The sequence below is a fragment of the Diadema setosum genome, chromosome 13 (genome assembly GCF_964275005.1).
Source record: "Diadema setosum chromosome 13, eeDiaSeto1, whole genome shotgun sequence".
NCBI lineage: Eukaryota > Metazoa > Echinodermata > Echinoidea > Diadematoida > Diadematidae > Diadema > Diadema setosum.
In genome coordinates this window covers 16,232,105-16,256,484 of record NC_092697.1, presented here as the reverse complement: position 1 = coordinate 16,256,484, position 24,380 = coordinate 16,232,105, and the positions used below count along the sequence as shown (strand labels likewise).

General features: G+C 39.3%; 2 protein-coding genes across 2 annotated transcripts; one reads left to right on the top strand and one right to left on the bottom strand.

The window, feature by feature from the left end:
- Nucleotides 1-1,010: 1,010 nt before the first annotated feature.
- Nucleotides 1,011-7,069, bottom strand: LOC140236704 (small integral membrane protein 15-like). Its single transcript, XM_072316626.1, has 2 exons — nucleotides 6,930-7,069; nucleotides 1,011-4,594 (listed from the first exon to the last, which is right to left on the bottom strand). Exon 2 carries the CDS (start codon nucleotides 4,588-4,590, stop codon nucleotides 4,282-4,284), a length of 309 nt encoding a protein of 102 aa, XP_072172727.1. The 5' UTR covers nucleotides 4,591-4,594; nucleotides 6,930-7,069; the 3' UTR covers nucleotides 1,011-4,281.
- Nucleotides 7,070-11,839: 4,770 nt separating this feature from the next.
- LOC140236804 (holocytochrome c-type synthase-like) lies at nucleotides 11,840-23,025 on the top strand. Its single transcript, XM_072316738.1, has 5 exons — nucleotides 11,840-11,941; nucleotides 14,084-14,478; nucleotides 16,493-16,767; nucleotides 18,379-18,462; nucleotides 19,296-23,025. Exons 2-5 carry the CDS (start codon nucleotides 14,143-14,145, stop codon nucleotides 19,504-19,506), a joined length of 906 nt encoding a protein of 301 aa, XP_072172839.1. The 5' UTR covers nucleotides 11,840-11,941; nucleotides 14,084-14,142; the 3' UTR covers nucleotides 19,507-23,025.
- The last annotated feature ends 1,355 nt before the right edge of the window (nucleotides 23,026-24,380 follow it).

Below are 24,380 nucleotides of genomic sequence, written 5' to 3'. Positions count from 1 at the left end.
CAACTCTTTATGGGCCAGCTTGATATTTTTCTGTGTCCTGAATTCCAAATCAAAGTGAAATGAAAAAGTAAACGATCAAGTACACCACTGAATTCACTCTTGCTCTTTCTGAATTTGTTTAGGTGCAAAATGTGCCGTGAAAGGTTGTTCATTGTACAGTGGACTCTCGTTATAATGAAGTCCTCGGGACAGCAGTTTTCTTTTGTTACATCAAAATTTCGTTATAACAGAACAAATAAACAATCAAAATACATAGACCCGATAATGTTGTGGCCTGTTGATTTTGTTGTAAGTGGAATTTAGTTAAAACAGTGTTCGTTATAGCGGGAGTGCGCTGTATTAGGACATCCATTGTGTATCAACACGCATGTCCAAGTTTCGTAAATTTGTGTATCATGCGTATCCACTGCACCCCTTCCCCACCAAAAAAAAAAAAGAAAGAAAATATATACAGTATATATACATATACAATTGTATATGTATGTTTTAATTAGTTTTCTAACCACATTGTAATGTGGAGATGGCAATTGTATGGCACTTGCCCGTAAAGACAGCAGAGATTCTGTCGTGTAAAGAATGAAGTACATGTATAATATATTTTACATCTCTATATAAATGATCATCAGCTACAATGTACGATACATGCTTAATTTTTTTACATTTTTCGTTTTGTTTTGAATGATACTGAGGTCTGTAAAGTGTGTGAAATACATGTACATGTACATTCATAAAGTTTGCACTACAATATGCTGAACTGTATGATTCGATATTGTTTGTTGGTGTACTCTGCAGTTGTGTGTGATGGATTTTCATGGGATTACTAATATCAGTTTGAATGTTCGTTTAGGCTGTTGAAGACTAGTCCAGAGTACAATGTACTGAATGTGCCAGATATTTTATGAGGATTTTGTTTGTGCAAATTTTGTGAGTTGGGTGTTATTCGGAATTTAAGCCACGTAAACCTGTCATGAATGCAACGAGCATGAATGCATTTCTCAGTTTATTACGATGTACTGTACATGTACATGTACTCCACAATCACAAATTTAACCACTGGCGAAACTGTCAGAAAGTCCCCATTTGCAATAATTAGACTTGCTAAATAAATGGCGTATACATCACTGTACAGTATACTTGGGCAGGTATCTATGGAAATTGTGTGTTATAGCAAAATTAACTCATCCTCAACAAGAAGGATAAACATCACACAGTATGCTTGCATGCATTTGCATACAGTGCATTTCCCTCTCCTATCTCCCTCCCTCTCTCTTTCTCTATCCCTGTTTGTGTTTCTGCAAGTGGTTGATGGCACCTTAGAAAGTAATTTTGCACATACATTGTAGATAATGGAAAGGAAATCGCTTTAAAGGTTGTCACCTGTGAAAGATAAACATGAACAGCTACAATATGTTACCCAGTATCAATAGAACCTCCTTGATGCCACATTGTGTTCCATTCATTTTATTCTACAGATTATGAAGGAACAATATTGGGGACAAAAAATGACAAAAACACAAGCTGATGTATTATTGCCAGTATTTAATAATAATAATATCATCCATTACGAATTCACAGCTGGTTTATCAAAAGTTTTCTCATTTACAAAGTAGAAAACTTGGCATGGATATTAAAAACAAGATTTACAATGTAGATGGTTGCACAATGTAAACAACAGTTGTGTGAAGACTTAATTTGTAGAATAACTAAATGTAATAATTGAAGACAAACATTACCCAGAATCTTACTTTTAAAAATACATGTACAACAAAAGCAGCAGCACATACAGAGACACATGGTAAATACAGTACATGTACAATAAAACATTTATTTCCTGGTATTTGATCTCTCTCTAGTAATTGGAAAACATATTTTTTGTCATTTACATCTGTACTGCACACCACTGTACACAATACTGTAATATTGAGTAAGTTTGCCCTGGGTTGCATACACAATCACTGTGGCAGACAGGCTCCTTATAATCTGTCACCCTATGTACTGTAGCTGTCCACTGATGTTTCCTCCAACCCAAATGCAGTATCAAACAAAAACAAGAAACAATATCTACCACAAATAATTGGGGTACTGCACACATGAATCATGTACATTTTACTGACATACATGTATCTATGTATCAAAAGCCATTTCAGGTGCTCCTTGACAGTTGATGCATATGTGGGGGGAAATGTTTCACACATCCAGATCCAAAGAGTGACATGTGGATACGAGATTTGAGATTTGCTGCATCATTGACCACCCTCGGAGTCCATGTCACAACTTCTTGCAAAATTTCCATAGGGTCTGTCTGTCAGTCTACACTTGTATCTACTTTTCAGTTGAGTTTGGGCTTGGCACAGAACTGGAGCTATCAAGCATACAGTACTGTACTTGAGTTGTGTAGCAGCTACCATGACTGACACATACTGTAAGAGCATACAAGTGACATGAGGTTTATGACTGCCATGCAACAAAGGGGAAGGAAATTTGAAGGACATTCTGCTACTGTCATCTCAATGTGCCAAACATGAAGGCAGTTGGGATCTAGAATGTTGCACACATCAAAATATATGGTTATGGAATGGCGTTGGGGGCATATGGGTGCTTGTAATGATGGCAGAAATCTGCATACTGTACGAGCTGAAATTTTCGCGTACAGATATTTTCGCGAATTACTACTAGGAGGACATTTTCACGTGTTGTTAATTTCGCTGTTGCGAGGTCTAACTGTACTTATCTAATCGCACGTTGTTATTTTTGCGTGTTGTTATTTTCGCGGTTCAAAGGCGATTCGCGAAATTCGCGAAAATAAAACCACCGCGAAAATTTCAGCTCGTACAGTAAGCCAAAATCTTCTCGGGAACACCCAAGAGGGGAAGGAGAACGGTGTCAAAACAAAAGTGGTCATTCTAAAAATGTGCTTGACCAATCTCCCCATACTTAGAAAAATACAAAGACACACAAAAAAGTCCTGTAATCTTGGTGCACTCTTCACTGTCCATGCCAAACTATTACAAACTGAAAACAAGAAAATACATTACCCTATAGAGTCATGGTCAAAGAAAAACACTTCGCCTCTGACTGATTCTTGGCCCACTGAAGACTAGCTTCCATATAAACATGGTGTGACAGTGTTATGGTGATACTTATGTTGTAGTAACTTAGTAAGAATAAACCATTGTATAGGGCTTATTTATTGGGGTATGGACTTCCTGACAGCCTTCAGAACATGGTTTTGAATGTCATTTTTAAACAGCTGTATGACTCTTAGCTTTGAGATGGCCCATGAGTTGTAAGGTCTGCATCAACATCCCATATCTGGCCTCTGGCATGGCAATGAAATTGAAATTGAAATTGAAATTGAAATTATTTCAAACAATTAATTACACATGGATAGTACATCAAATCTCAAAGATGTTTTGAAGACAGACAAATGCCTATTTTCACAATGCACAGGGTGTACGGTACTATGCTGACTATGCAAAGACAAATAGTGATATTACATGTTAATTGTACATACTGTATTTATAAACATTTCTTGGTGCACACTGCATTTCAATATCTCCGAAGTTCAAATTAAGATATAAAGGGGAACCTTAACACTTTATACTTCAACAGGATGTCCAAAACTGTATAAAAATTTCAAAGTTCAGAAAATATCTGATAGACACTAGTCTTCTTTTGACATGTTTACCCTGATCAAGAGCAGAATATACTAAAATACATACAGGTTGTTGTGGTCGTTTATGGCAGTGCAGGTTTGCTGCTGTGATCGCTAAAAATGTACTGAAGATCCTCTAAAAATGCATGAGAGTTGACTGTAAAGTTTTTGCAAATTACTGCATGGAGCCACACTACAAATGTATTGTGTTCTTATGCATCATGCAGTCACCTTCACATACTGTTACCTGTACACTCTGTCCATTATTACCAAGTCTCAATGAAATATCAAAGATTCAGAAGATCAAACAAAGTACCAATACATGTAATGCCTTGTGGCATTTTCCATGATAAACCATGTCAGGAAAGCAGAAACTGATGAACAAAGAACTTCTGCCTGTTAATTTGGAGGGATATGGCAATGGTTGTACCAACAAACACACGAGAAATGTCTGAACAATAGATGCATTGACACAATTGCAATTCACATTACACTCATCATAAACTGAAGCCATTTCTATAACAAAATTCAAATTAGGTAATCGAGTCTCTAAACATACAATTACAAAGAGCTTGCCGTCTATGGAGTCCATTCCCAGCAAGGAAAGGCTGTCATTGAAGTCTTCATCAATCAGTCTTTTTTGAGCGGCCACTTCGCCCTCGAGCTTTGGCAATGTTGATGTCTCGCTTCGCTTTCCGCTTCTTCTCCTTCTCCTTCTTCTCAATGTCCTTGTAGAGGATGTAGGACAGGATTCCGCTCAGGATGAACAGGGGTGTGAGGAACATGAATATGGTGGAAATGAAGCCCCATGGATCCTTGGCTGCCCACAGAATAATGTTCTTCTCAATCCAACGCTTCCAGGAGTTGTCATCGCCATCGCTGCCTCCACCTCCTCCTAGGGAGTCTTCCAAAGGGATGTCTTCTTCACCGGACATTCTCCTTTGAACAGAAAATACACAGAAAATACTAATCAAGCACGATGTAATGTACGTACTGCTCACAACCTGCCGAGTGAAAAAAACAAAACGAACTAATGTATATGTAATGTGAAACACATGCTATTAATGTCTACAGACAAAGAAGGCTAAACACGACCAGATGAGCCCCTTCTCTAAAACACTAAGCAAATGTACTTGTAGTTTCTACAGTTCTGCATCCTTGTAACATTCAGCCAAAAGAACAGCATACACTGCACTGATAAATACAGTACTGTACTGGTACATTGTACAGAGTTTGGGTAATTCCTGAAAATTGTTAATTTAACTGATTTCACTTGGATACTTCATTGAATAGATCTATTTTGGGGGCATTAAAAGGCATTTAAGTTTCATATTCTGCTGTACATTATACAGTGCAATCCCCTTATAACAAACATGCACTATGGTAAAAGTATCCCATGCCATCAATATACAAACATGTACCATGTCAGGAGAAGATGGTGAGGAGGAGATCACTCAGGACATCTCCGAAAAAGATCTTGGAGTGATCTGTGATAGATTCCTCACATTCAGTGCACAAACAGCTGAGCTTGCCAAAAGAGCTAATGTCAAACTTGGAATAATCAAGAGATCTTTCTCAGCGCTGAATGAGAAGGGATGGCTCAAGTTGTACAAAGCACTAAAGACCGACACTCGAGTATTGCAATATGGTGTGGTCTCCTACTTTCAAAAGGGATGAAGCCCTACTTGAGAAAGTACAACACAGGGCAACAAGATTGCTCCCCCACCTTCGTCATCTGGAATACGCAGAGCGTCTGAAAACCGTCCAGCTACCTACCCTTGCATGCAGAAGGCAACGAGCCGAGCTCATTCAGATATTCAAGATCATAAAGGGAATAGATCATCTTGACAGTACTCAATTCTTTGACATGGTTGAATGCAGCAACACCAGAGGCCACAGCTTGAAATCGAAGAAACCAAGAATTAGACTGCGGCTGAGACAAAATGCCTTTGCTGTAAGAAGCATAACTGGAATGCTCTACCAGAAGCAGCAGTCTCAGCCACCAGTGTAAACCAAATCAAGTCGGCACTAGAGAGACATTGGGAAAGCCACCCATTGAAGTACGACCCATATCAGAGACAAACAGTGACGAGGGGCACATAAGCAGATGCTTATACAGTACATCTCTACACCCAAGTAAACCCAAGTAAGTAACATGTCCACTGTCTTTAGCAAAATTATTTTGTGAAATAATGAAAGAGAAAAATCCACAAAAATCGTATAATCCCGATCCATCAGTCTGTTATCATCTCTACACAGATACCCATGTGCAGGCTGGCACTACATGTATACACACACATACACACACAAACCTCACTTGCATGGGTGGCAGTTTCGGGAATCGCGGTGGCAGCGGATGGATGAAGGAGGCATAAAAATATTTACGTGATTGTTGTGGCTAGCTAGAATGTTAAAAAATGAAAGCTACTGCATAGCAGACTTCCTCACACTTTGCGCCATGATCATTCAGGGGAATTTTCTGTGATGCAACATAACAACATTGTCCTTGTAAATGTATAGCTCGATAATCCTGCAGCAGCAGAGAGCAAAGGTACGCAATACTGCGCAGTGTTGGTGGGTTTAAGTCTCAAAATTGCAGTGCAAGCAAGGTGGGCTTTATCACTCTACAGTACCACTTCCGCACTTGTCAAACAGCGTTCCACACAACAAGAGAAGCTCGCCAGCTGCTCAGTCAGTGTGTGGTAGTTCATGGCCATGGCATGGGATATCACCTTGGCATAAATACGGGGAAAGAGGTAGAGATCTAAATTTACCAATGATCGATTCTAGGGCCCGAGGCCCGGGCCGCATTGCCAAAGAAAAAGTTTATAATTTTATCTGACTGACATGTTCATGACAATCATGTGATGATTTTATACTGTCAGTGTAACCGTTACGTTACAAGGAGGTAAATTTATTGTAAAATTTGGCTTAGAATCTTTAATCATTCCAGAACTGGCAGAAGATCAACTAAATTTAGATTTTCGAGAATCCGACGCGATCGCGATTAGTACCGAATTAGAACCCGTGCTGGACTAGTTGTACTGTATACAGTTTATATGTAGGGCCAGGTACCTATGTAAATTATCATCGGACAAGCATCTAGGGCTTTATAGGCATCTCTGCGCTGCGCAAAGACAACCAGGGCCCACATAGGCCCCTACTAGGGACACAGTTTTAGGTAGATGGGACCACACTTCATAGCAGCAAATACAAACACATTCTAATAGTTCTATCCATACGGCTAAAATTCACTCTGGAATCAAGATTTTACCTCTGTAATATCTCACCCTTGAGGCAAGATAAAAACGTCCAAAATTATCCACAGGTGTACTTATTTCCTTTCCGCTCTCGTCCCCAACAGTGGGTCCACTCTTTTCACTGTTTCTCCTTTAATTTCTTTTTGACGATAGCACAAACCTCGCATTGCCAATTTATATGATAAGTTGCAAGACCGATGATTTCGGAATGATGATCATGCAATGTAAATTTATATTTTTGTAATATTTCGTACAACTAATGCATGAATAAATTATCTTAAAATTTTTGTATAATATTTAAATTCTTTGATTATTTCAAAAGTGTAATTGCCGCTCAAATTGAATCGATCATTATCACGTACCGCTGATATCCATGAAAAATTATTTGCCCCGTTGTTGTGCGGATCAAGTTTGCGAACTTTTTCTCACGATTTTGCACGCAAGCGGATGTACGCAATGGCGGCCATTTTAGTAAGCAAATCGCGGGATTATCGCAGGCGTATGAATATGACCCAATACATGGAGTGAATTCTGCCTCCCTTTCATTTCCTCTGTTTTAAAGAAGAAATCCACCTCAAAAGTAAATAAACTTAGAAATAAAAACAAAAACATTCTCTGTAGAACGATACAAATATGACAAAAATCGTATAAGAAATAGGGAAGGTACAGCTGTATGACATTTTGAAATTTCACATTTTTTTTGGGAAAGCATTTCTTGACCACTCCTTATGAATATTCAGTGAGGGAGTCGATGATGTCATACCCTCACAATTTTTCATGCATGTTATATGAAATGTGGAAAATATGTTATTTTTAGCTAATGCAAGGAAAGGCATGTTCTCATACCTGTACCAAGACATATCAGAGTTAACATTTTTGTTCTTTTTTTTTTCCTTTTTGGTGCATAGTTTTAAAGCAAGTTTTATATTTACAAGTGAATGAGATTTTTGTCATTTCTGTATTTGAAATGAACAAGAAATTGTGAGAGCACAAATGTCATAGCTTCTTATTTCTTGCCCGATTTTTGTCATTTTTTGTATCGTTCTGTAGGGAATATTTTTCTCTTTCTTTTGAAGTTTATTTATTTTGGGGCTGGATTTCCTCTTTAAGGAGGTAAGCAACCGTATAGATGTATAGGTTTCCCCGTTCATTTTCAAACTTTTTTTTTTCCATACAATTTAGTAAATTTGTAGTTCAATTTCGTCCCTGGGTATAGATCTGGAAGCTCCAATCCTAGTTTCAATTTCGTCTTTTGTCGATCATTTTCGAACAAAGTCTATTCAATTTAGTCATTTTTTTTTTATTATTGTATCACATTTTTTTCTTTTCTGTTTGCTCACAATCGCTCACCTTTTGCACATTAAGGAGCGACATACACACACGCGCCAGGCATCTCCCCCCCCCCAAAAAAAAAACAAAAACAACAACAAACAAACAAACAAAGAAAAACAAACACAGACACATACACACCCTCACACACATATCAGTGCGGATCCTGGTGGGGCACACCGGACGCGCCTTCCTTCATTTTTGATAAAACAAAAGAAATAAAAAGAAAAAATGAGAGCCACATGTACCCCTTTAATTTCCTAAAGGCGCCCCCCGCCCCCCCCCCCACCTCTTACGGAATTCCTGGATCCGCCCCTGTGTATATCTTATAATATACATATAAACACACACATGCACATACATACAAACACACCCACAACACACAGGGAGGAACATTACACTGTCACACAATGAAGACAGAGATCCATGTTTCCAGGCACATACAACATGATTAAAGATGATTTTACATGTACCTAAGCCCGCTTTAATCAAAAGAAAATGAAGAGACATCATTTTTTTTTTTGCCGTTTTCCATGTTTGTTTTATACACATATAGATGCATGATAATATTATGTCGATTGACCATTGTTGACCCCCTGATTAATGTGCAACCTCAAGATTCCTAAATCGAGGTCTTCATATAGGAAGGCACCTTGATTCTAAATAATCTGTCTTGATTAGAAACGTGATTTTTTATGGTCCACTTCTGCGATTTAGGTTCGCAACTATCTTTTTTTTCTGTTTACCATAAATATTGTCAAAGTAAACGGTTTTTGGAATATTGTCTACTGATCTGAATACCGGGAGAAAGTGAGATAATGCCGGTTTAGAATTGGCTCGCTCTCACAATAAACGACTAATACTTATCTAACTATAGAGTAATTTCTTTGAAACTGAATTCATGAAATTGTGACAAAGTCTAAGTTGATCTTTGTGTCAGTCGATGGGCGACTGGGATGAATTTCAATGGCAATTAACGATTTGAATGCAATCTCTTTGAAAATGGCTGACGAAAACGAATTAAGATGACAATGACTAAGTTGAAGTCAGGATTTCAATTCAATTCATTTCAATTCAAATGATTTTATTTCCATATAAAGTAATACAAAGCAATATACATAACGCTTACTATTTTGAGGAACTTTGAATCACATAAGTTTCAACAAAACATAGATACAGTATTATGATAATACCAACATTGGTTTTTAGATAAATAAACAAGTAAGCAGTACAATCTTATTTTGTAACTCTGTATGGAAAAGAGGAATTCACAAGAAATGCATAGCTTATAAAATTTGTGAATTACTCTATGAGGGCATCTCAAGATCAGTCAATGACTCCATGTATGAAAATTGTGATATCGTGACGTCAGGCGAAACAAACAGAAAAAAAGGACTATGACAATGACAAGAACGAAAGCAGGGACCACAGGCTGCGGGAATACAAACTAAAGATGGGCATAACAAGAAAGGGAGAGAAACAAAAACAAGTGTCTACAATTCAGTTATCTGAAATGTCACCAAGGCATGAGTAAGGACTTGAAATTCTAAACAAATTTGGCCTATGATTGAAACACAAACTCTTAATATTAATATATATATATATATATATATATATATATATATATATATATATATATATATATATATATATATATATATATACATTTATTTATCTATCATGTATTTATTTATTTATTTATTCTTACGAAAATGAAGAAAAAAATCATCATTTTTATCTATTTGTTTGTTTTTGTGAGGATGACAAAAGAACTTTTTTCCAGTTTTGATTTGAAGGGAGGAAAAGTCAGAGCTTCTTTTAGAGTGTTGTCGAGGCTATTCCAGAACCTCGGGCAGTGAAAACGAATGTATTTTGGACGAGAATTGTTCGTAGTAATGGCAAATGATATTCACTGGAACGTCGAGCAGGATATTGTGTACCGCATCATTGCGACAAAAGGTTTGATCAAATATTTATCACATTTTTTTTCTAATTATTGTATTTGAACATGGACCCAACTGAAATAAATATAAATCATTTGTCTTTGATAATTTGCTATCACAAAACAAATTCTCAGTATGAGCACCCGGATTTAAGTTGAAAATTACTCTCAATGACTTTTTTTTTTTACAATAATAAAATGTTTTCCAAAAGAAATTGATGCGTGTTGCCCCACACTAAAATTCCATATATACGGTAAAATAAAGCTGGAGTTAGCATAGTTTATATGGAAGATGATAAAAATATTTCAATCTATCAATTACATCTATTTGTGACATTGTTTTACGGAGAATATTAACATCGTCTTTCCACGAAAATGTATTATCCACACAAATACCCAGAAATGTCATACAGTCTATTGGCTTGCTCAAGAGAAATATCAATAAATATGTCCCCAGGCAGTATTTCTATTGAATTACTGAAAATTTGTATCCTGTGTGCTTATTGGGGAGAATTTGAATAAAAAGTATTTGAAATCGATTTTTAATGGTGCGAAGATGGACGAAAAACCTATATTAGATTATTTTCTGTCACGTCTGTGTCAAAAAAGTAAGAAAGATTATTCAGGGAATAATGTGCGGGGGAGAGTGTGGAAGGTGAATACTCACGCGAGGGAGATTTATGCATTTTGAGACTTGAAATTCAGAGATATACTGGTACACTCTATATGGTGAAGTATTCGATTTTTGTTTCATTCAAAAAAGCAAGACAAACTACATTCAGAGAAACGTGTGTGTGTGTGTGGGGGGGGGGGGGGATATACCCCTCCCATATGCACACGAGAGAGATTTGGCATTTTCAGATCTGAAATTCTGTGCTGCACCAGTACTGTTGGGGAAATATTCCATTTTTGTTTCAATCCGGTTTCAATTTCCGGTGCGCCCCACCTGGATGATAGATCCGCCACTGCATGCAGCTGCTCCACGGCCAAAAGAGGAAGGCAACTTGGAGACGAGAGAGAGGGGGAGAGTTGGAATCAAAATTCCCTTCACGTCCAAAAGAGAGGGCGAAGAAGGAGAAGAAGAAGAAGAAGAAGAAGAAGAAGAAGAAGAAGAAGAAGAAGAATTCAGATTAGGCCTTATAAAATTAAAAAGAAAAAATAATAATAGGAAAGCTTGGGGCTCTGATGTGATTTCCCCCGTTCAGACTTCAGACAACACAAACAGCATCGCACTTTGAGGGGCTATAGATTGCAAAACAAAGAGCTTGTCTTCTATTCTATTTCGTGCTTTGCAGGAATGGTACTTCTCTATGACAAAACTAGGTCCTAAATACATTTATTCCTCTGTTGAAAGCGAGGCAGAAATCCGTAATAAGCTTGCGAGAATCTCAGCGATTTGCTTACTAAAATGGCGTCGAAACATGCCCCAGGGTATTGCGCAAAATCGAGAGTAAGCCCTCATAGCGCACATATCCACCAGATACTGACGAATGAACTGCCTCCGTCGGAGGCTAAGGTCATTCGGCTCGTTCGGCTCACACATGTTATATCAGGAGGCGCTTGCTCTGTACTCACATCCGCAGACTTGCGGCGCTTTCTCGCCTGCGAAAAAGGAGACAAGTTATGCAACACAAACGCGACGTCCGCCACATTCAACGCAACGTACTACATTTCATGTGTTGCTTAACTTCTGCTAGACTCGTTTTCTGCACCTAATTTGTACTTTCTGCGTCGAAAAGAGCATAGATATTCAGAGTAAGTACCATCTCGTTTGTTGTTTTGCCTGTTTTTAATCGTGATGACGATATTTTTCATTCATGTGTTGTGGAAGTTTCTCATGGCATTTTATTAACAAACGAGTAACGTTAGAATAGTAACGTTAGACACTAGTCTATTGACCGATTCGGGTTCGTTGAGGGCAGCAGACATTTTACGGCACTGGGCGCAGCCATAGTGGGTGTATCAGCCGACCCCCCCCTGCTCTCCCCCACCCAGGGGCAACATGTTTACACGCACTTGTAACAAAGGTTCGCGCACTAAGCAAGCATTCGCGCACTCAGTACGAGACGCCTATTGGCTAAAGTAGTTTTTCATTCTGCGCGCGTGCTAGTGTAGGGAGAGGGGTGGGGGAGTGCGGAGGGGGGGTCGGCTGATACACCCACTATGGCTGCGCCCATGCCAAAAATACACATAGCGCGTCACAGAATCGGTCAATACACAGCCCTGTCGCTGTACACAAGTGTCGCTAGTGCACGGCGTCTGGTCCGGCTAGCATTTTATGTAATTTTATAGAACTAACCATTCGATTCACTCTTTCAGTTTCATTCAGTCTTGTTCGGCATCATCGTTGACGTTGTCTCGATCAGACTCTGAGTCTAACGTTAGACTTTATCCCCAAATGTTGGAAAAGAATTAGAGTCTAGAAAACATACATTTAGCAGTTTAGTGACTTACAAAGTCTCAAGAGATCTAACAATAACATACGTATACAGTAACAAGTGAGTGAGTACCATCTATGACTCATGAGTGCAAAGATAAAAGTTCAGGGCTGCCAACATTGTCTGACAGGTGAGAGTGAGATATTTGCGAGGGAGCCAGTACGTGTGGCAAATCCAAGCCACAAGGCAAGGGGGAAGTGGTGCACCGGGCTCCTCCTTTTAAATGTTTGGAAAATAAAAGAAAGAGACAGAATAGAAAGGAAAAATGAAAGGGGGCATGTGCGCCCCCTTTAGAGATCTAATTATTGCGCAAGAAACTTGCACTTAAGCCTTTTTTTTTTGCTTGCTTGTCAGCCGATGAAACCCAGAAGTGCAGTGCAGTGGTAAAGCCGAGCCTATCTAGTCCTATTCTAGAGACTAGAGTCCCGCCACTAATGTTAGTAGTAGACACTACCACTAAATACGTTAGTACCAGAAGTTATAGGAAATATTTTTGTGCTCCCCCTTTATGGAATTCCTGGATCCGCAACTGAGAGTGAAACAACCGAGCCCAACAAGGGAGTGGAGCAACCAAGCGGGGAGGAGGGTGTGACGTGTGTGGGAGGGGGTGTCCCCCCTGGCCCTCAGATGATAGGGAGCTATTTTGCATATTTGGGGCATACTGAAGAAAGTGATTTTTTTTTTTTTCAGTGTACTTAAAATGAGCACTTAATGTAAAAATTGGTGATGAAACCTCTGTTGGCCACTTACAACATTACAAGTTCTCCACGACATGGTTAATCAGTAAGTTAGCTGAAATCGAACATGCATGCATGCGATATATGTAAAGACTAGACTGTAACGGCGTAATGGCATACATGTAGCACTTTTCAGTTTTGGGTTTTTTGCCAGCGGGCCGTGCATAGCAATAATTAGCATGTCATATGTAATGTATGTACAACATTCACTGGTTGGGACGATGGTTGGACTTGGAGCGCGAGCACGTTTCTCTCAGGTACACTGTACGACCATCAATGACTGCCAATCAAATTGTTTAATCTATGATCAGCGCGGTAAACCAGCCTAACGATATCAATACTGGTGAAAATGAACTCGACTGCGTTTAGGATCGATGCGGAGGTGGAGTTTTGCATGCGCGGGTGTATCAAAACGTCTGTGATTTGTTTCTCTCTCTCTGTGCGTGAGATGATGTTTGATTAGTGTGCGAGCATGAGATTTGGTCAAAATGTGTGAGTCTCACAGGTAATGCGTGAGAGTTGGCAGCCCTGTAGTTCCTGATCGGTGAGGCTGAAAAGGTATTGCTGTGATAACATAAACCGTTTACATGCATTCCTCGAATCCTGGCCCTGGCCTGGGCCTGGCAGCCTGTACACTATGATGACACTGACAGCCATTCGATAGTACAATGTACTCAGATTTTAGTAACGTTAATTCACCCATTGTTTTGATATCTCTGCAGATTTTGGCATTCAAGAGGAGGCTTTGATCTTAGAGGAACATAAACAGAAGTAGTGAGACATGGGAGGAGTCTGGTCCTCGTCTCAAACGGTCCAAGCCGCCAGCGTCGCGAGTCTGCCATCCACCACGGGTGCGTCTTCCCCTCCATCAGAGTGCCCCATGCACAAAGGAGGGGCAGAGGCTGCTGCTCCACCGGTAACAAAGAATGCACCCGCAGGATGCCCCATGCACAAGTCCCCTGCCAAAGATGCCACTGCCACCAGCGCAGGTGCTATACCATCGGAGTGCCCCATGCACCAGTCAGGGAAGCAAGCAGTCAGCGAGTGCCCCATGTCTGGGGGTTCCAATACACTCATGGTGGACAGCAAGACAGATGACATTGACCCCTTGAATAGGGTGAGTTCACTAATGTACCAACTCATGGAAAGTTAAATGACTGGTGATGATGATCAGCTTATACGGTACCTTACACTTGTACTCACTCTAAATGGACATGAGAACAGTTTCAGTTACTATCACAGATCCCTAGGCTTTCTCATTGTGAGTTTTGTAATGATGTTGTAATGATCATTCATAATGGCCACCTACAAAGTTCACAAGTACAAAAAGTTTACGCTGAAAGAGCCATTTGATCGAATGCCATCTGGCATCACAATGAACATGCACGTCTAATTCACAATACTGTAATACAATGTGCAAAGAAGAAAGTACAAAGACAATTTTGAGAAAAGTTGCCATCAACTTTTCATGACCAACTAGACAGACAAGCAGACAGACAGACAGAACAATACTATATTGTATCCTAGGTTATTTTTGCAAAGTAGAAGGTAGGTCCCCACATATATTTGACTGCCATGTGCAGACAGCTCAGTGCTATAGACATACCCAGGAGAGGGAATGGCAAGTGTGCATCCAGTAGAAAAGCTGAGGCAACAGTTCATCTTTTAATTGATACAATGCATTTATAAGTTTCTATTGCTACTCCTCTCTTTTCCAAGACATGTTATGCTTCCTTTTGAAAGTTTGGGCAGACTTTTTTGTGTCACAAAATAATCTTACTCTCTGTGCCTGTAGATTTCATAAATTATCATTTGATGAAAATGAGCAGCTTTATTCCTGAGCTTTTGGTGTCTTTGCATTGAAAACAAAAATGTTTATCATTTTAAGACAGTATGACTCCAAAGTTTATGACTTACCTGCATTTTCTTAAAAAGGCAGGCCCACCCCTATTTTTTTCAGTCCACCTAACAAGATGCTGGTACTCTGTAAGATCGTAGATCTGTGTTTGTTTCAGCTTTTTTCCAATACACAGTGTTCCAAATCAGAGGGAGAGAGAGAGTTGTATTTCAAGAATTATGAACATTGCAACAGTCTCCACAAATATATGTGATGGCCTGTAGGTAGGGTTCAATTCAATACTATATTCAAGATCACCGAAATGACTGGTGACAAAAAAAAAAAAAAAAAAAAAAAAAAAAACCACCCAAAAACCAAACAAACAAACAAGCAAACAAATAGACTGACAGTACTTAACAAGTTTCATCAAAATTGGATATGGAATGAGAATACACTGTACCTGATAAAACATGTTTATATACTTTCCCTTTTCTTAGCAAAGCAGTGATATTCTTCACAGCTACGTAGGTGGAATGGAAGAGATGATACCATTGCATGCAAGCTCTTCCACTTTTGACTACACATAAATGTTAATAAAATTTTATTTATTTGTTTTTGGTCAGTAGTCTAGCAATCATCATTCCCACAATGTAACAGCATTGCATTGCTTACTTGATGATTTGATGTGTAGGGTACAATTTACGTATAGCTTTGTGTCGTCATCCTAAAACAGAAGACTAAGTTAAGTGAAGACATGGTACACGTTAATGAGAGACAAGGTGAGGTCACATCTAATTTTGCATCCATGGGATTTAGGATTCTGACCAATCACTGTTGAATAATCCACATGAAATAACAAATCTCCTAACATTCTTATTTTATGCCAGATTTTGATAACACTTCTACTACCTAGTGTCTTTGTATTACTCCCTGTTTATCATATCATCATAATCAACTTCAATGAAATATTGAGTGAAATTGCTGTTTAAAAATCTTCTATGACTAATGTACAAGATAATGAACAATGTTGCGAATTATGACTCAGCTTGAACCCAAAAGAATGTCGATTTGATGCTCATTTCATGCTTGCCCTGTTGAGCCAGTGTCGAGTACAAAGTGGCCAGGTTTGAGGTCTGTAGTGATGACTTATGTAGCAAGAATTAATCTGGTTCTCTTGCATTGTATGTCATAACATTTTAGAAAAGCTGCTGTCCATAGTGCCTTAACAGAATCCTGATTAATCAGAATGGGACTGTGTGTGTCTCTTCCTTACCCCCTCTGCCATTCACAATAGATGCCTCCACCAAACCAGAGGCCAGCCCCCGATCAGCCATTCTCCCTCTCCACGGACCGCGTGACGTCGAGCATCCCGAAAGCCCACGCCAAGGAGGGCGAGAACTGGGTCTACCCCTCCGCACAGATGTTCTGGAACGCCATGCTGAGGAAGGGGTGGCGCTGGCAGCCCGACGAAATCGAGCAGGAGGACATGAACAACATCATCCGCATCCACAACGCCAACAACGAGCAGGCGTGGCAGGAGGTGCTGAAGTGGGAGGCGCTCCATGCAAAGTAAGATCCCTTCTTTGTCCTTTGCGTCTCCATGTATCATGCATGGATAGCAGTTTTCATAAAATACAAGTCTGACGTAATATTGAAAGGATATCATTGCTCATTGCCTTTGTAGCTGGATTGGGCAGTCATTTTTGTCAAGCCCATCGGAGGTGAGGGGAGACTAAGGGATCGCTTGCGGCGTCTGTCCATCCGTCGTCCGTCCGTAATGCTACAAAAACTTGAATAACTCTCTACTGAGGACTTTAATTTCAATCAAACTTGGAGGGAGGAGTGGTTATACTAAGTTGCACATTTTACCAAACATGAAGGTCACCTCAAGGTCAAAGGTCACAGGCAGGGGTCAATGAACTTTAGGGTCCAATGTTAATTTTTTACGGCGCGCTTCAATTATGGCTCATAACTTTTGATCCCTATGTCCGTTTGTAACCAAACTTGGATGATAGATGTCCCTTGAGGAGTTGAAGTTCATCACAAGGTCAAAGGTCACAGACAGGAGTCAACAAACTTTTAGGGCCCAATGTTAAGTTTTCACGGCGCGCTTCAATTATGGCTCATAACTTTTGATCCATATGTCTGTTTGTGACCAAACTTGGCTGGTAAATGTCCCTTGGGTAGTTGAAGGTCAGCTCTAGGTCAAAGGTCATAGGCGGGGTCAATGAACTTCCGGGAGTTAGAAAAACATTAATTTCTTCTACGCGGATGGGCGAAACACATTTGAGCTCTTGCCTTGTTGTTTGTTTGGGTTTGCATATTTGTTTTGGTTTTTTTTTAATGAAAAGTCAAAAGAACTATCCATCAGAAACATATTGAATTCTTTTGCTTCAGTTCTTGTGTATTTTCTACATTTTAATGAGTACGCTAGCTGTGCTGATCCTAATGGAGCATTCAGTTTCAAATGCCTGTAACCTATCTTACAGGGGTCGTATAGTTTTTGTGTAGACTTAACTGCAGATTTCTAACATTTTATGGTAAAATAATGAGAAACCTCTTTTAAAATATGAAAGAGCACGTAATTCCATGAGGAATTCAACATTTATTTGATGAAAATCTGTTTTGAAATGGCTGAGATATCAAAACAGAGCAATTCTAATAAAAGTAGGGACCCACCTTTTGTTAGGATTGCTTTGTTTTACTTTGTTTTTAGATGTTTCAGCCATTCCAAAACTGATTTTCATCTAATAAACTTTGAACGCTACTGAAATGATATGCTCTGTATTATTTCAGAAATTGTTTCTTAATATCTTGCAAAAAGTTAAAAGCCCAATCCTTACCTAAAACCAATACTATACCATCCCAGATGAAAGTGAAGGATCGATATCAAAGTAATGGGTAGGGTCATGACCCTCCTATTAACAATCTACATACTACATTTCTGTTTCATTGGACTGCCATTTCTCTGTGGAACAATGCTAGACTTCCCATACCATCACCTTAATTGAATGAAAGTTTATAGCAAGAAAATTGTGATTCGTGTACTGTGTGAGAGCTGATTTAGGATGCCATATTTGGTTGAGGCCTGCAACAGTCTGAATGCAGTTTGTAGGAATGCCGCAACAAAAATTGTTCCACCTTGGTGAACCTCTGATGTGTGTCTTTTTTTGCTAACAGAGAATGCCCTTGCCCAAAGCTGGAAAGTTTTGGTGGTCGTTATAACGACCTCTCCCCAAGAGCCAGAGTCAGGACCTGGATGGGGTGAGTGGATAATTTAAGCAACTGTTCAGAATGCATTAATAATGCTGTAAGAGAACTACACAGGATTCAACGTGCAGTACAAGAGGAAGAATTGCAGTCCTGCAAAATGCTAGCTGGCACAAGGAAACTGGCTCCATGGTTTAAACCATGGTTTCAATTGTACCACCTTTGTGAAATCGGGCCATTTGGTCTACTATCAATTTTGCCCAATGCCCGTTTGGTCTAATCCTTATTTGGTCTAATGCCCAGCTTGGCTAATCATCATTCCGTCAAATGACCAAATGATCTAGTTGCAATTTTGTCTCCTTGGATTTTTTTTTTTTTTTACTTTGTCTAATATACTGTGGGTATTAGATGAAATGGGATGGGCATAGCCGTAGAAGATCATTCGGTAATGTGGCTAAGTGGCATTTAGACTAAATGGTCATTAGACTAACTGATTGTACAGTGTAGATGAAACGGGATTAGACCATGTGGGTTGAGACTAAATGACTATTAGACGAAGTGGGAGAAGACCAAGTGATATATCACCCTGACAATGTACGTGTTATTTTTGTTATTTTCCCTAACCTGTCAATAAGGAAATTTAGCAATCCTTGAAAAGTTGCTGGCCTAACAGTGATTTTTACTGGTCTTGGACTGTTGGACCAGTGCCAGTGTTCAGCATTGGCAATGTGTTAGGGCACAACAACATGGGAATGGAAGAGGGGAGACATTTTCCAGTAGATATTTTATCTCCCATTCATTTTTGTGACTGTAGGAATGAAGGCAGTAGCAGTTACTCTGCCTATCTGTAAATTTTAAAAAGACATCTGTTTGTCTTTACACACTAGGTATGAGAAGCCGTTCGACCGTCATGATTGGATCGTGGACCGGTGCGGGAAGAAGGTGCGCTACGTCATCGATTACTACGACGGTGGTCCCGTGAACAGGAAGACTTACGAGTTTGCCATTCTTGACGTGCGGCCGGCCCTGGACTCCCCGGGTGCAATGTGGGACCGGATGAAGGCCGCGTATTGGAGGCTGATGTACATGAAGGACTAGGAAGAATGAACTGAAACGGATCTTGGGAGAGCATCAGGAACTGATGAGACACTAGACGAGAATGGATTGAAAATTCAGCTCCAGCAGATGAGAGGCTCATCTGGCCTCCACCCGGAATATACAGTGTATATTCATTGTTGTCGTGGTGTTGCCGTGAAGTTTGGCAGCAAGAGAGGGGCGTGCAATGATACGGTGCATACATGTGGAGTCTGGGAACACCTGAAATGGAAGGGCTGGTATGTGTAGCAGAAATAAATGCTACGTGTAAAGTGACAGTGGACGGTGAGAGGGTAATGCTTTAAAAGGATATTCAGAATTATTGGAGAGCTCCTTTGTATGTGATACTGTATAAGCCAAATATTTTGCGAGGATTTTATTTTCGTGAATTTCGGGAGTCAGCTGCTATTTACGAAATTAAAAACACGCGAAAATATTGACTCTGATCCTGATAAGAATGTGACGTACACATACACATTCCTCCGTTCAGTATAGGACTCCATGATCGCGAATTTAACCACTTGCGAAATCGTCGGAAAGTATCGATTCACGAAAATTTGACTCGCGAAATATATAATGGCGTATACAGTACCTTTTGCTTGCATCATTCATTCATTCATTTGCATCAGCAATAGGGTAGACCTGCGGAATCTTTCAGAGTTTAAATGAGTGTACCATACATTCACATGTTGCTTCTTTCGGAAGTTGTACCTTTTTTTTTTTCTTTTTGTATTTGGAAAAAAGAGGAAACAGAGACAGAAATGGCAGGTGCCTTCAAAGAGAGGAGAGGAAATGACGTGCCACCACTTGGCATGGTTTTCCAGTCTAGGCTAAAGTGCATCCCAAAATAAATGCTGGATACTTGCATTTGCCTCTAAATGCATTGCCTTTGAGTTGGAGTATTTGTAGGTTGTGGTCATGTCCACTGTGGTATACACAACTGTCCAGCAAATCCATCGGTCATTAAAAACCCAGTGGATAGCCCTCGTACCAAAGAGCCTACTGTATGTCACCAAGGCCCCCACAATTGAATGTATTCTTGCTTGGACTTTGCTGGATGAATTCAGTGATTTTACTAAACCAATTCAGAGCTCTTCATGTCATTTCCATATGGAACATGTTGGTGGACAGATATTTTGTAAGAATTTTTGAAGCACTACGTCTAAAGCTTATTTGATACAGGAAGGTCTTAAAGGGGATTCATGCATTTCAAATGATATTTGCTAGCACAAGATAAAACTTTTGTCGTATATCCTGAAATATATGCAACATTTTACAAGTAAGTACATGTACTTTGCTTCTGATTGATTGTGTACCCAAAGTGGGAAATTTGCATTTATGAGTCAAATGTGTCCGAAAACTTATGTAGAAATCTGGCTATAAGTTTTCATCCCTGGGTTACAGCTCATTTCACTGGTCAGGTGTGTGGGGAAAAAAAAGATAGGCTAAGGGAGCAACAGTGAGCATGTAAAACCCCAGGCATGGGCCATATACAGTGCACTCCCGTTATAACAAACATGGTTATAACAAAATTCCGGTTGAAACGAAGTAAAAATTCAGGCCGGACCATTATCCACCCTACGTCTGTTATTGTTTACTGTACAAGCTGAAATTTTCGCGTACAGATATTTTCGCGAATTGGTCCTTCGAGGACATTTTCGCGTGTTGTTAATTTCGCGGTTGCGAGCGCGGTTGCGAGGGTCTAACTGAACTTACTTATTTGCGCGTTGTTATTTTCGTGTGTTGTTATTTTCGCGATTCAAAGGCGATTCGCGAAATTCACGAAAATAAAACCACCGCAAAAATTTAAGCTCGTATTTTGTTTTTTGTTCGGTTATGACGAAATTTCGATATAACGAAAGAAAATTTCCAGTCCCAAGGACTTCGTTATAAAAGGTAGTCCACTGATGTAGTACTTTTGATGTTTTGTGATATACACATCACACATATTCATGCATATTTCCAAGATTGTTACCTGCAGCATGCTCAAATTTTGAGATGTGGGCCACCCTACAAAATGTACATCAATCATGTGTGTATCTCTCCCTCTCCTTTCTATGACATATTCTGAATATATCTCTCCCTGTTTTCCCTCCATCTATTTCTACCTCTCTCAGTCCTGGTACTTATAGGAGCAGTCATCAGAAGTGAAACATACATACATACTTTTTACTTTAATAACTCAATGTCTCCACATTTGAAGCAGCATATAACCTGTAGGGGTATTTGGAATATCAAGAATAAGCACTTTAATCCAGTTTCAAGTTCTATTCCTTGCCCCTCCCCCACCTTTTTTTTTTTTTTTTTCTCTCTCTCTCTTTGTGTACATGAAGTGGGATAAAATGTGACAGGGAGCGACGGTTGGTAATGCGTTGTCCATGTATATTACCATATGTGGTACATGTGGATGTTTCGAGGGAAGTTGTTATTACAGGGTGTTGGCATTTGACTTGAAGTGAACACATGTATACTGTATATGCCAATATTTTGTGAGGTTTTTGCGAATTTTGGGAGTCAGGTGCTATTCGCGAAATTAAAGACACACGAAAATATTGACTCTGATCCCGATGTGACAGTGACGTACACATGTACACTTTTCCGTTCAGTACAGGACTCCACGGTCGCGGATTTGACAACTCGCGAAATCGTTGGGAATTCCTGATTCGCACAAATTTAGACTCACGAAATATATGGCGTATACAGTACGTGAAAGCCATTAATTTGCTAATGACCACATAGATTGTACACTTCTGTGCCTTTGTCTTCCAAGTTTTAACCTACTTCAGTTCCTGGAGACAAGGGAAATGTGGTTGGATTCGTTGGTCAGAGTATGAAATGCATTAAACACCTTTTTCAGTGTTGAATGCATTGCCCTCGCTAGGAACTGTGTGGCGGTGGAGGAATACATTGTATTTGCACTTCATTTTGGAGTTCATAATCAAAGATGGTACTTTTTGTACATTCTAGGTTGGGCACATTCTCAGGCATTTGCCAATGTGTACAATCTGCAGTTCATGTATTTGGGTCTAATGCCGCATACACGGGACTGTGATATGATATCCTGAGTGCTTGACTTACATATTCAAGTATATCATTGTATGGCAGACTCTAGTCAGCCACATGTGTGCATGAAATTTATATATAATGATATTTTACATATGAATTTGTATGTGGAGCTTTAGTGAAGCAATAGATATTTATGCAATATTATGACATAAATATTGACTGCTTCACTGAGCCCCACAGAAGTCCATACATTTATGTAAAATACAGTAGTTCCTCCGGCGAATTTCCTCTTATAAAAGGCAAAATGCAAAGAACTATCCCACTTGGTGAGCAGAAGTTTTTTGGGACATTTATGGAGTGCAAGTATCAGGTACACTTCATGGTGACTCGATAAAAGCTTGTCATGATGGAATTGTCTAAATTGTGATATTGTTATCGAGTGGTGCTCAGGTTTTCTCATTATTGAGTACAAAGGTTACTGAATAAAAGCCTGATTTGGGGCCCACTTGCTGGATACATGTCTGTGAAGATTTCCCCGCTTCTTTGCCATGGATGTGAATGTGTATCTAGCAGGTCATCCATGTATTGCCAAAATGGAATTTTTCATGCATCTACATGTAGTGCAACATAAAGCAATTTTTTGCTCATATGTAATACTGATACTGTATATATATTTTGATTCTGATGGAATTCAAAGCTTGCAAAGGTCATCTTACCCAAATGAGGGCAAAGAATTACTCCAGCAGATATGTCTATTTTTACAGTAAATCCAATAGGGGGAGATGCAAAATGTCATTGCAAGCTGCTAATATTGTTTGTTTGTCTTTTTGTAATGACAACAACTGTTATTTGCAACTTGCTCATGTGTTGTGGGTTAGCAGCCAGTGTGTGGTATGCTGTATACCTGCCCAAAACCTGGGTGAGATGAGTTTGACTTGTTTTTAATTCTGCAGAATCAAAATGTTGACCAAAGAAACAAAGAAACATATGGCATGCAAAAATATTTGCCTGCTTTTATTTTTGTGCCAGCTTCAGGTTGCGTGAAATGTGTGAAAATTTCAACACCGCAAAAATTTCCGCACCACGAAAATGTCCACTTTGACAGTAGCATTATCTTAACAAACAGTACCAGTATGTTGGATTCATGTGAAGTAGGCCTATATTGGTGGCAGCAGAGTGTCTTTGGGAGACCACAGTGGATTCTCGGCTTCACACAACTTTCACTCAATCTTATAGTTTTGAGAAGACGTGATTCTGAATGAAGAAATGAAAAAAGCATTCGCATGACTGTAGCATGACATTGTACGTGTACCACAATTTATTTTTGCAAAAAGAAAGGATTCAAAAAGATCACTCACCATGACAGAATGAATATTACATAAGAATTACCAAAACAAAAACAATGGATTAATCTCCCTATATCTATCAGTCCGTGAAAGGGTACAATATACCAATGTCTTCATACACGAAAAGGGTACAAATGCCAAGTCTTCTTGATACTGTAACAAGAAATTGCGTATACAGTACGTGTAGTATCACAGGTATACATGAAAATACATAACATTGAATAAAACTTCAGTAAAATGCAGAGACACTATAGCTGACCTGTGAAAAAATTAACAAAATCACGGGAAAACAAACAAACAATGCAAATAAACAATTGGTACAAGATCTGTCGGTTTTAATTCTTGTCAATGCACTTTACCCCGTACGTTTGACCGTGGAGGTTCAATCTGTAATTCAAATACATGTAGTTGGCAGTTTTCCGAGGATGCACAAAATAATTACACAGGTGCCTTCCCCGGATGTTTGGGATTTTATGTCACCACTTTTCTGAGCAATCTAAAGGTTCATCTTGAACTCAAATAATG

What these genes read in the sequence shown, in the direction of transcription:
- LOC140236704 (XM_072316626.1), bottom strand. Translation starts at nt 4,590, where the DNA reads ATGTCCGGTGAAGAAGACATCCCTTTGGAAGACTCCCTAGGAGGAGGT.
- LOC140236804 (XM_072316738.1), top strand. Translation starts at nt 14,143, where the DNA reads ATGGGAGGAGTCTGGTCCTCGTCTCAAACGGTCCAAGCCGCCAGCGTC. An exon ending in ACATTGACCCCTTGAATAGG is followed by an intron (nt 14,479 to 16,492) that starts GTGAGTTCACTA and finishes CATTCACAATAG; the next exon opens with ATGCCTCCACCAAACCAGAG. An exon ending in TGGGAGGCGCTCCATGCAAA is followed by an intron (nt 16,768 to 18,378) that starts GTAAGATCCCTT and finishes TTTTGCTAACAG; the next exon opens with AGAATGCCCTTGCCCAAAGC.